Raw genomic sequence first — 13,042 nt, forward strand, 5'->3', positions numbered from 1 at the left:
TATAAAGCTAATTCAGTTTAGATCTAAATGTTTTCTTAATGTGGTTTGTGGGAATTTTTCAGTCTTCTGAAAGAAATCATCAAAATCCTGCAGGTTTGTGGAAGACGATGTTTTTAATTAATAATGCAAGCAGATAGAAACAACTCTTTTATCAGGACATTAAAATGCCAGCATCTCGACAACGAGCTTTGAAGTGCACTAAACAAATTTTGCCAAACAATGTTGATATTCGAGAGCACAAAAACCAACCCAACCAACCTAGCTCTTTTGATATTGCTGCTATTATTAACAGACATGCTAAAATGTGGTTAAAACATACTTCAAAATTGCTTAGAGCACCATTGATACTGAAGTAACATTTCACATTATAAAGTGTTTAAGCTTACTTTATCATTTTGACCAATGTTTTAAACTTGTTTCTCTACAAGCTACAGGTCTCAGTTTGCTAATAATATATAGCTAGAAAACATAAAATGCAAACATGTCCGTTACATTTATACTTGAATATATCTTGACTATGGGATTAATGGGGCAATTATTCTAAAAGCCGACTTGTACAGACAAATGAAAACCTTTAAATACAAAAATGTGACGAATTTTATTGACAGCCAAAGCAGCACTTCAGACCCTTTTCAGAAACACTGATATCGTTACAGGTGTGAAAACCTTTAAGCTGACTGTACAGTACTAATGTGAATGTGGGCTCAGTTTTCAGCTGATGGAGGGTCGTCTGGAGGTTGACGCAGCACCTCGCTCTCTGGAATCATACTCCTGGATGAACTGCTCCATGGCCTGGATGCAGCGAGTGCCGATGTCCCGCAGGTTTTCACGCAGAGACAGCTGGATTGGCTTCTCCAATGATGGATCCTTTTCTACCAACATCTTCACGACCATGCCAAATGTATCACAGTCCTGCCGATAGACCTGTGGATTACACAAACCACAACTCAAAATTAATACACAACAAACAATATAATGATTAACAATAACTCCGTAGAAATGTTGTGAATATAAACCTGTTACCACAGAAAAACTCTGCACCGCACTTTAGCAAATCGTATTGTAAAACATAGCATGTTTAAAACTGTAGTGCAATTCTCTGAATTTTATTTTAAGAGAACACTGACAGTGAACATCGAGGAAAGCATTTAAAGCATCGCAAACTTAATGAAATCATAGATCATTTTAGTATAGCCTCTTTCAGTTCTGTGGTTAGACACATCAGTGTGTCTATACAGTAATGCCAGCTCTGCGTCACGAGTGGTTTGGAACATTCTGATGACATTAACAGACTACAACCACTGTACCATAGTGAGACCTGTTTACATCTTCTACCTTCAGTTTCCACCATCCCTGCATCGTTTGCACCAGACACATTCGGCTTGATCCAAACCCTCTCAGCTCCTTCTGTTCTTCAGGTACAGCTGTGCTCTCACATCATCAACACCTCCCCTCACAGCGGTAAACAGGCTCAGGTTTACCTGCTGCTTAAGAAATACAGTCTAAATCAAGCACTTTCACAGAACAGCAGACCAGTATTCCTTCTTCCATTCACAGCAAATAACTGGAGTTAAACCAACTCTTAAAACCAATACAGCTTGAGAATCAAGTAAACCTTCAGATTCTCCTGTAAACCTCCTGAACCAGTAAACCTCCAGACCTTACTGTAAACCTCCAAAACTGGCTAACCTCCAGATCTTCCAGCCTGATCTAATGAGAAATCGTATTTTACATTTTGTCAGTTTATTGGCTAATTCGTACGAATTCATACAAGTTTAGTCGAATCTACGATTTTAAAAAGGAGGCATGGCCCCCAACCCAACCCCGCCCCTAAACCTAACCGTCATTGGGTGATGAGCATTTGTAAAAATTAGCCACAAATCAAAAACTTGCCGTGAGATTGTGTTGGATCTACCAGTAAATTTCCAGATCTTCCTGTAAACCTCCAGGTCCTCCTGAACCGGTTAACCTCCTATCCTCCTGTCATGAAGGCCTCCACATCTGCACCTCAGTGCTCCAGCTGTTGGAGAGATGGAGTTTCCTGCTCAACATCTCACTGCTGGGATGCCTCAGGGCTTAATTCTCTCACCACTTTTCTTCTCAATCTACAAGTGATCATGGCTATAGAAAAATAGTAATAGAAAATGGCTTCCCTATTACTCGTATGCTGATAATGCTTATCTGCACCTCATTCCAGACAAATGAGCCAACGTTGCAGCCAGTCTTACAGATTTATACATCTGGATGAAAGAAAGACCTGAACATCTCTGTCCTAACCCTAACCCTAACCCGAACCCTAGGGTTCTGCTGGGGAATCTCTGGCTCTGTCAGGGTCTGTACACATTTTCAAGACCTCTAGTATTGACTAGACTAGTATTGACTAGCGCTGAATCAAAACACTGAATTGAGCTTGAGCTTTACTTTTATTTCAAAAAGAAAAAGAAAGACTTTTCTGTGTGTACATGCGGGTCTTGATGGTTAATAATAAGTGTGTCTGGCTATGACTGCAGTGAGGAGCTTGCGATTGCTAGTGTAACGTGATCCATGCGTTGGGTTTAATCTTCTCCTAATAAAGGAATAAGGGCTCTCTGTGCCGATTTCTCTCTGTAAGATTATGAGAAAACTGCACCTGGAGAGCGGAGACGGAACTGCAGCATTTGCCTGAGCAAATCTTAAAGGCTTTCTAAAATGTTTTTGTGATTTACATGAGGTTTGCCTCACCAAACGTTTGATCTGCATTACATAACAGCATTACACACAATGTTACATAAAGCAACAAATGCTAATGAATCTCTGACTTTAATAATGCTAATCGAAATATAAATCTTTATTCAACATTTATTATTTATGCGAGGATAAGCAGGCATGAAGGATTAAATCTTTACTGCGGTGTGTCTTGTAGTAACTGTAGGTAACTGTGTGTGCTGAGCTGCTATTACCAGATCTCTTCAAAATAGCACCTACTGCCTCATCCGCGGTTACCATAGAGATAGAGCGCCTGTGTGTGTGTGTGTGTGTGTGTGTGTGTGTGCGCCGGGGGGTTAAATTATCATTCCGCATGTATCTGAGTCATCGCATCATGAGCTCTGCTGTGCAATTTCTTGAAAATAGACTGAATGGCCATGATTGCAATGAAAACACTTTGTCTAATAGACCCAGACTTAACTTGCACACCTTGTGTAACTCAGTGAAGATGCAGACCTAACAACAGGTCAGAAAATACAGATATGTTCACGAAAGACCTACTGTTGGTGTGTGTGTGTGTGTGTGTGTGTGTGTGTGTGTGTGTGTGTGTGTGTGTGTGTGTGTGTGTGTGTGTGTGTGTGTGTGTGTGTGTGTGTGTGTGTGTGTGTGTGTGCGCGCGGGTTTACGCACAGACACTGGTTTTTCCTCCTGAGCTGCTTCTCTAGACTCTGTAAGCCGAACTGATGCTCAACACATTATTATAATAATTACGGTTCCGCTTCAGATCCACCCCAGAGTTTGTGTTTCTCACTCACACCCCCGGCTCCTCTAAGCAGCAAACCAGCGCTCGGATTTGCCGTCTCTGCATTGTGTCGAGACAAATTTACATTTTAGTGTTTGGTTCATCAGCAGAACCTCCTCATGACAGAGTCTGCTTTTGCCTGTTTCATGCTGATTATTAAACTTGTCTTTGGTCACAGAATGGACAAGCAGACTATCAGAGAGAGCAGAAATGCACAGAATCATACATTAACGCTATCCCAGTTTCTGCATTTAACTATTGAAGAATAGTGTTGAGCTGGAGAAGACCTGTAGAAAAGCTAACTGTTATTGTCATACTGGACGGATTAAGATGACAGAGCGACATGAGTTCTTTAAGCCCTGTTAATACTTGGCTTTTCCTGGCTAGTTGTTTTCGTGGCTCACACTGAGCAGAACAGTAGAGAAAAGCTGAACTAATGGCACCGTGCTCCAAATGAGGCGTTAAACTCACAGCAAACACTCCACAAACAGTGTCTGTACTGTAACGGTACTGTGACTTTAACATCTTCACACTAATATAACCTGAAGGTTAAATGTCTACAGGGTTTGCTCTATAAATATACAGCTTTTAAAGTTTATAGGACAAAAGAACAGTCTTTACGTTAATCCTTACACAATGCTGACCTTTATTTATATAGCAAAGTGTACAATACAGAGCTTATTAGACTATACTAATGTGTCCTTTACCTTTAAATGTCTCTGAAAACATCCAGATTTTAATCTAATTCAGCACATGTATTGTAAATGGTCTACAGGTACTGGGTGACTGAAAGGGTAAAAATATATAAACTGGAAACCAGAAGGCCTCAACAAAACATGTTAGCCAGCTAGTGGTAAGAAATGAGCTACAACGTGTTCAATTCAGCTCGCTTTAAGGGGAACAGTTCTGACATTTTCACTCCTCACCATCTGAAAACCTTTTAAACTCCAGACAAATCCGCTATCACGATACACACGTCTGAATGTGCACACACTGTTTACTGCACGCTTGAATCATCGTCAGGAGATATTGTGAAATGTGATATTCACCTCATCACATCTTCAACACAATGAAACAAATAAACTAGGCAGAAAATGAGCACTAGGTGGAACACACACACACACACACACACACACACACACACACAGACAGACAGACACACACACACACACACACAGACACACACACACACACACACACACACACAGACAGACACACACAGACACACACACACACACACACACACACACACACACACACACACACACACACACACACAGACAGACACACACGCACACACACACACACACACATTACCTCCTCAATCTGCTCTTGTTTCTTCTTGATGGCTCTTTTTCGGGTCACAGATGAGGCAGATTCTCTCTTGGCCTTTCGTAAGACCTGCAGGACTCACAGCGAGGGACTCGATCAGCTTCAGCTTTCAGGATTATGCTCATTAGAAACCCTAACCACAGCTAACCATCATCAACCAACGTGTGTGCTCTAAAGATCTTTAAAGTGTAGTGAACTTTAAGACAATCTGCAGCTCTGAAGACAGACAGCAGGGAAATCTGAGGTCAAAGGTCAATTTTACATTGATCAGGTGTAAAACCCCAGAGCTGAGCGACAGCAGACGTGCAGGTGTGTGTGTGTAAACAGATGGGGAACACACTCGCAGAACACTGGACACCAGTGGGCACCCTGTAGCCCATAATAATAATAACAATAATAATAATAATAATAACAATAATATTAAAGCCGCTGGCCCCTGGGAAGCTGTTATCATCTATTGAGGACTTCAGCATGATTAAAAGTATTACAGAAGAAGCACATGCAGTATATATATATCGTCTGTTCAGAAGCTCCCGATCTGGCCGGCTGACGCTGGTCTGTGCTGTTTCTGCTGTATTTCAGATCAGACTGTGCAGCACCATCTGCTTTTTGCAGGATTCTGATTGGCCAACATGGCTTCATGCTCAGGGTTATATCGCCACCTGCTGGTATGGCAGACATGACTCCTGCATCACAGCATGTTTTCAGGTGGAGGTCTTCATGAGACAGGAGACAGCAGATCGTCAGGCTCTTCGCACACTCACTGATGATCTACTGCCTTCAGTTCACCAACACTGAGTAGAGTTAGCATTAGCAACAACTGTGACGAAGGTGTTTAGTCTGCTGTGATATCACTGCTGTGTTGCATTGTGGGATACAGACCTGTCGAGGCTCTGTCTTTATCAGCTTTATAAACACCACTGTGTCCATCACCTCAGCTCACTCCTAGTGTTTCACTGGAGCTTCAGACTGTTCTACCAGACTACTACTCTTACTTTATTCACACACACACACACACACACACACACACACACACACACACGCACACACACACACACACACACACACACACACACACACACACACAGCATGTCTCTTACTGTGAATGAGAGTGATGATCTATCGCCAGTTGATGGTACAGGAGCGTCTGAAGAAGAAACAGAGAAGAATACAGAAAAAAACAGATTATTGTGTGTGTGTGTGTGTGTCTTTTAAAAAACCTGCATAAATATTTGAGCTTTTGAGTTTTTTCACAGGCAGATTGCTGAATGCTTAGATACACACACACACACACACACACACACACACACACACACACACACACTGAGTCACCATCATCACTGAAGAACTGTGTTGTTTGAGTGGGAGGAACATTTTTTTTCAGCAAGCCACTTCTGATTTTTAGCCAGCTCAGAAACACACACACACACACACACACACACACACACACACACACACACACACACACACACACACACACACACACACACACACACACACACACACACACACACACACACACACACAGAGTTCAGGCCTTCAGCATTGGCATGAACACGCTTCAGTGTTATAGCCGCCGCACACATGATTGACGGGCGGTGCAGTGGTGTCGCACTGTGGTCTCACAGCAAGAAGGTCTCTATTTGAGTCTCGGCTGGTCAGTTTGTGTTTGGAGTTTGCATGTTCTCCCCGTGTTGGCGTGGGTTTCCTCCGGGTGCTCCGGTTTCCCTCACAGTCCAAACACATGCGCTATAGGGGAACTGATCAACTACACTGGCCATAGTGTATGAGTGTGTGTGTGTGTGTGTGTGAGTGTGTTTGAGTGTGTGTGTGTGTGTGTGTGTGTGTGTGTGTGTGTATGAATGTATGTGTATGGGTGTTTCCCAGTACTGATTTGCAGCTGAAAGGGTTAGGGTTAAACTGCAAAAACTGTAAAACATATGCTGGAATAGTTGGTGGTTCATTCCGCGGTGGCGACCCCTAATAAATAAGAGATTAAGCTGAAGGAGAATGAGTGAGTGAATATAGACACATACAGCAGCCGCAGCAGCAGATGTTTTGAGATATGTTCAGGTGACGCAGGAGTCATCATTAATATGAGTTTCCCGTTTGTTGTGTTGTCTGTGATATAATCAGTGTTGATAAAGAGCTGCTCTTGTGTTCTTACAGCTCTTGTGTCCTCAAACTGCACAATCAGCAAACTCCACAGACACACACACACACTGATCCGGCATGCTCATGCGTTTATCAAATGTTTGCTGCATGTGGAGCTGGACAGACTGAGTGATCACTGAGGCTCACGGTCAGATGTGTAGCCTGAATAATAGGAAGCGGACGCTCACACTGTGAAAACAAATCTACAGCCCAACACTGACACCTAGTGTTCAGAGAGACAACACACACACACACACACACACACACTGCTGACCTGTGGCGTTTGTGTGTGCAGCTCTGGGTTTCAGATGCAGACTCCTGTACTGCGGCCGCTGGAACACTCGCTCCTCCCTGAAGATCCTGAAACTAACAAAGAAACTCTGTAAACCTGCAGTGCTACACACACACACACACACACACACACACACACACACACTACTAGATCATTCAGTGCTTTCTATTTATTATCGTTTGTGAAAAAAATGTGGCTGAAAACATGTTTACAATGTGTCGAAACTTTTGTGAAGATAGTCAGTAAACGTGTGTTACAGTGTGTTAATGTGTGTTACAGTGTGTTAATGTGTGTTACAGTGTGTTAATGTTTGTTACAGTGTGTTAATGTGTGTTATTGTGTGTTAATGTGTGTTAATGTGTGTTATTGTGTGTTACAGTGTGTTAATGTGTGTTACAGTGTGTTAATGTGTGTTATTGTGTGTTACAGTGTGTTAGTGTGTGTTATTGTGTGTTACAGTGTGTTAATGTGTGTTATTGTGTGTTAATGTGTGTTACAGTGTGTTAATGTGTGTTACAGTGTGTTAATGTGTGTTATTGTGTGTTACAGTGTGTTAATGTGTGTTACAGTGTGTTAATATGTGTTATTGTGTGTTACAGTGTGTTAATGTGTGTTACAGTGTGTTAATGTGTGTTACAGTGTGTTAATGTGTGTTATTGTGTGTTACAGTGTGTTAATGTGTGTTATTGTGTGTTACAGTGTGTTAATGTGTGTTACAGTGTGTTAATGTGTGTTATTGTGTGTTACAGTGTGTTAATGTGTGTTACAGTGTGTTAAAGTGTTTTACAGTGTGTTAATGTGTGTTATTGTGTGTTACAGTGTGTTAAAGTGTTTTACAGTGTGTTAATGTGTGTTATTGTGTGTTACAGTGTGTTAATGTGTGTTACAGTGTGTTAATGTGTGTTATTGTGTGTTAAAGTGTGTTAATGTGTGTTACAGTGTGTTAAAGTGTTTTACAGTGTGTTAATGTGTGTTATTGTGTGTTACAGTGTGTTAAAGTGTTTTACAGTGTGTTAATGTGTGTTATTGTGTGTTAGTGTGTTAAAGTGTTTTACAGTGTGTTAATGTGTGTTATTGTGTGTTACAGTGTGTTAATGTGTGTTACAGTGTGTTAATGTGTGTTATTGTGTGTTACAGTGTGTTAATGTGTGTTACAGTGTGTTACAGTGTGTTAAAGTGTTTTACAGTGTGTTAATGTGTGTTATTGTGTGCTACAGTGTGTTAAAGTGTTTTACAGTGTGTTAATGTGTGTTATTGTGTGTTACAGTGTGTTAATGTGTGTTATTGTGTGCTACAGTGTGTTAAAGTGTTTTACAGTGTGTTAATGTGTGTTATTGTGTGTTACAGTGTGTTAATGTGTGTTACAGTGTGTTACAGTGTGTTAAAGTGTTTTACAGTGTGTTAATGTGTGTTATTGTGTGCTACAGTGTGTTAAAGTGTTTTACAGTGTGTTAATGTGTGTTATTGTGTGCTACAGTGTGTTAAAGTGTTTTACAGTGTGTTAATGTGTGTTATTGTGTGCTACAGTGTGTTAAAGTGTTTTACAGTGTGTTAATGTGTGTTATTGTGTGTTACAGTGTGTTAAAGTGTGTGTTCTGGGTCTCAATGGTGATTTATTTCAAAATATTTTAATTATCCATCACTGCTGTACCACTACCCAGAGGATAAAGCTCAAAGATAAAACACAAGCTGAGCAGTCACATGACTCCGCCAAGGGGAGAGCCTTATCTTGGACCAATGCTGCTTTATTGATTATTAGTGTTTTATTGATTATTTCTGCTTTATTGATTATTAGTGTTTTATTGATTATTGCTGTTTTATTGATTATTGCTGTTTTATTGATTATTAGTGTTTTATTGATTATTGCTGTTTTATTGATTATTGCTGTTTTATTGATTATTAGTGTTTTATTAATTATTAGTGTTTTATTGATTATTGCTGTTTTATTGATTATTAGTGTTTTATTGATTATTAATGTTTTATTGATTATTGCTGTTTTATTGATTATTAGTGTTTTATTGATTATTAGTGTTTTATTGAGTATTGCTGTTTTATTGATTATTTGTGTTTTATTGATTATTTGTGTTTTATTGATTAGTACTCTTTTCTTACCGAGAGTGAAAGTTCCTGCCCTCAAACCTTGGCCGATAGGCAGCATGGTACCATGAGGGACTCCGTAGTCTCTGTATGTGCTTTTTCTTTTCCTGAAACAAACACATTTACTGCTTTAAATAACATTCAGAAATAAATCAAGACAGTAATAGCTGCACAATGATGATCTTATTAAAGAGTTTCTTAAAGTCACGGTCCAGAGTCAGAGAGAATCGCAGGATTTACTATTCCTGAAGTGTATGAAATGCTGATGAGGCTAGCTGTCTGCTGCTGAATGGCCGTGTGCTGTTTTGTAGTAAATTTGCAAATATTAATAATGATAAATCAACAAATGCACCAAAGCGACAGAAAGAAATACTCTTAATTTTGCAATGAACAAACGAGTAGCAGGAGAAGAGAGAAGAGTGAGGAGAGAGGAGAGAGGAGAGAGAGGGGCGGGGGGAGTTAAGAGCACATGTAAATAATAAAGTCAGAGCTACAGTTTTCATCCAGCTACAGAACAGACGCTCCTTCCGTTTCTTCCGGCGTGTAAATGCGCGCGCACGGTGTGTGTATGTGTGTGTGACACTGACAGTAGGTCAGAAGCGGATGTAAACGGAAGTATCAGATCTGACGCGCTTCTCAGAAAACGTAAATATAGAAATATAAATAAACATGAATGATTAACCCCGGACTAAAGTCAATAATCCACCGAGCAAGACCTCGCTGCTGTTTCTGCAGCCTTTACCCAACATTAGCCGGTGTGTGTGTGTGTGTGTGATTCTGAAGCCGAAAACAGCTCCTGACGCGGATCGTGTGTGTGTGTGTGTGTGTGTTTCTGCTGCGTTCAGTGTGTCTTGATCATTCATACCGGTTTACTGCAAACGGAGTCCATCCCGAGCTGAAGCTGAAGATATTTGCTGTGTTTTCGAGATGTTTGTGTCCGCTCGAGCTCCTCCGACATCTGCAGACTGCGCCGTGTGTCAAACACTTTCACTTTCGCTTTCTCTTTCTCTGCCGCTCTGACGTGTTTAAAGAGTTGAAATATGCTGACACAAACTGAATTAAGTTGATTTGATTTATTAACAGTTGTAATTTAGTAAAACTGATTATTATATGCCATTTAAATGTTTTGAATATAAATTTCTTAACTTTAATATTGAACACCTGAAATGTAAGACAGCTGAATTATTAAGGCTGATGTGTGTGTGTGTGTGTGTGTGTGTGTGTGGGGGGGGGGTGGTTCTGTACAATAACAGTTAAATGACTGTATATTTAAACATAATTTTCCCCTGCTACACGTATTACAGCCGTAGTGTATGAGTGTAAAAGTATATTATATAAAGTGCTGTGGTTTTCTCCTCTATCAAAACATTTAGGTGAATTCCAGTGTGAATGGTGTGTGTGAGTGTGTGTGAGTGTGTGTGAGTGTGTGTGAGTGTGTGTGAGTGTGTGTGTGTGTGTGTGTGTGTGTGTGTGCGTGCGTGTGTGTGTGTGTGTGTTTGTGTGTGTGTGTGTGTTTAACCTGTAGTGGGCTGGCCATCCCTCCTGTGTTTCCCCAGTCAGCTGTTCGAGATGCTGCCACTGGCTCAAGCAACCCTATTGGACAAGCAGTTTCCAAAGTCGATGGATGAACATATATGCACACTTTTCTTTATATGCCATTTTGATTAAGCAATTATTCTACTAGCTTCGTATGCAGAGAATATACGCATATTTTGAGTATTTATGTGTTAAGTAAATGAATCTTGTGGTTTTTAAATTCTTGTGGTTTTCTTTCAGTTACATGTATTTTGCATATATTACATTTATTGAGAATGACATCACTTGTGAATGTTACTTGGACCCGGTACCGGGTCTGTGACATCATCGACTTTAGCTTTAAGATTTAAAGGGCTTAAGTGGTTTTGTTTGAAAGTGTAGAATCTCTATTTTATGCACATCTGCATCACTTTGGTGTTTATTCTACTGTACAAAAGTTGTTTACACTTAAATACACAGCATTTTGGATACCCGAGCTGGGTATTGAACATTGGTTCATTTTCATATTTTTCATATGACACATGTACAAGTTATAGCTCAAATGAAAGCTCTTGCCGGTGCTCAAACGGTTCCAGTATTCTTTTTACTGAATTATATTCACATATCGATGACGCAGTGGCGCAGTAGGTGGTGCTGTTGCATCACAGCAAGAAGGTCGCTGGGTCGCTGGTTCGAGCCTCAGCTCAGTTGGTGTTTCTGTGTGGAGTTTGCATGTTGTCCCTGCGTTTGCGTAGGTTTCCGCCGGGGGCTCCGGTTTCCCCCACAGTCCAAAGACATGAAGTATAGGTGTATTGGGCTAATTAGGCTAAATTGTCAGTAGTGTATGAGTGTGTGTGAGAATGAATGTGTGTGTATGTGTCCCAGAGATGGGTTGCGGCCGGAAGGGCATCCTCTGCATAAAAACGTGCTGGATAAGTTGGCAGTTCATTCCGCTGTGGCGACCCTTAATTAATAAAGGGACTAAGCTGACAAGAAAATTAATGAATGAATTCACATATCAAACATTTGTTGAATTAATTGCAGTGTTTCCATGGCGCAGAAGTGAAAACAATACATTTATAATCACTAAGCAGCCCCAGATAGCACAGACAGCTGTCATCTCTTACCTTATGCTGTGCGCTTCAGGGCCATTCTCCTCTGTTTTTAAGCTGATGTGCATAAGTAAACCTTTTATATGTCTGACGTGCTCCAAACACACTGAATTATGTTTGATCAGACTAAAAGAATAGTGAAATATGTAAACAATGATCGCTCCCTGTGGCTTGTACAGCACCTCCCATCAGTTGGAATACAATAACTTTTGCACAGATTATGGTGGATACATTTTTCTTTTTCCTATGATTACAGACATGTGCAGGAACCACCACTTAAACTGTAATGTTTTACACTGTAAAACATTAACAGCTCAGTTGTGTACAAAATACATACAATAACTGCATCAGATCTAACCTTTGTTTTCCAGAAAATTATCAGAGTCTCAAATCTCACCATACACCCTCATTCACTAGTCCCCAAATAAGCTGATTAGTTCAGTCCACTAGACAGAGTGGATGAGCACAGTTCTGACTGAATGCAGACACTGATGAACAGCTGCTGTAGATCAGCTCAATCACTGAGGAGAGAACAAGACAAACACACACAGCAGCAGCAGCAGCAGCACACCAAACCAGCTGAATTAAAACTGGATTAAACACCTCCACAAACAGCATTAGCAGCTTCGCTGATCACAGTTTGACTTTTAAAAAATATTTTATAATTACCAGAGTTTTTATATTTTTTATTGAAAATGTTTAATTTGCCCTGTAACATGTGAGATATCAGTAATATTTTGATGTCTTTGACAATTCAAACATGAGCCAAAAACAGAGACAATCGGCTCCACAACCCAGCAGGCGAGAATGCGGGAAAAACCAGCTCCCCTCATTTCCCCCATTTACATTTGAAACATTTCCCAACTCACACAGAATGGCCATTTCAAAGTCTGAATGTTTTAAATCAACCCAAGTGACTTTATCAATCATGTTTGATATCATTTGAAATGTCTCAGTGCGACTGGTACAATGGTCTCATTCCCTCAGAAATAGACATAATCAAAACAATAAATATATAACTTCAGGTATCTTTTTAACCCCTGTGAAGGGTGT

General features: G+C 40.4%; 1 protein-coding gene across 2 annotated transcripts; it reads right to left on the reverse strand.

The window, feature by feature from the left end:
* Positions 1-94: 94 nt before the first annotated feature.
* Positions 95-10,341, reverse strand: LOC100332221 (uncharacterized). Of its 2 annotated transcripts, XM_087265709.1 has the most exons (6): positions 10,228-10,341; positions 9,378-9,469; positions 7,248-7,339; positions 5,920-5,966; positions 4,805-4,888; positions 95-924 (listed from the first exon to the last, which is right to left on the reverse strand). In XM_087265709.1, exons 1-6 carry the CDS (start codon positions 10,318-10,320, stop codon positions 712-714), a joined length of 621 nt encoding a protein of 206 aa, XP_087121835.1. In that variant the 5' UTR covers positions 10,321-10,341; the 3' UTR covers positions 95-711. The 2 variants fall into 2 exon arrangements, with proteins under 2 accessions (XP_087121835.1, XP_087121836.1); XM_087265710.1 differs by lacking the exon at positions 4,805-4,888.
* Between the last annotated feature and the right edge of the window lie 2,701 nt (positions 10,342-13,042).

The sequence above is a fragment of the Danio rerio genome, chromosome 8 (assembly GCF_052040795.2).
Source record: "Danio rerio strain M-AB ecotype USA chromosome 8, GRCz13ab, whole genome shotgun sequence".
In the NCBI taxonomy this organism is placed as follows: domain Eukaryota; kingdom Metazoa; phylum Chordata; class Actinopteri; order Cypriniformes; family Danionidae; genus Danio; species Danio rerio.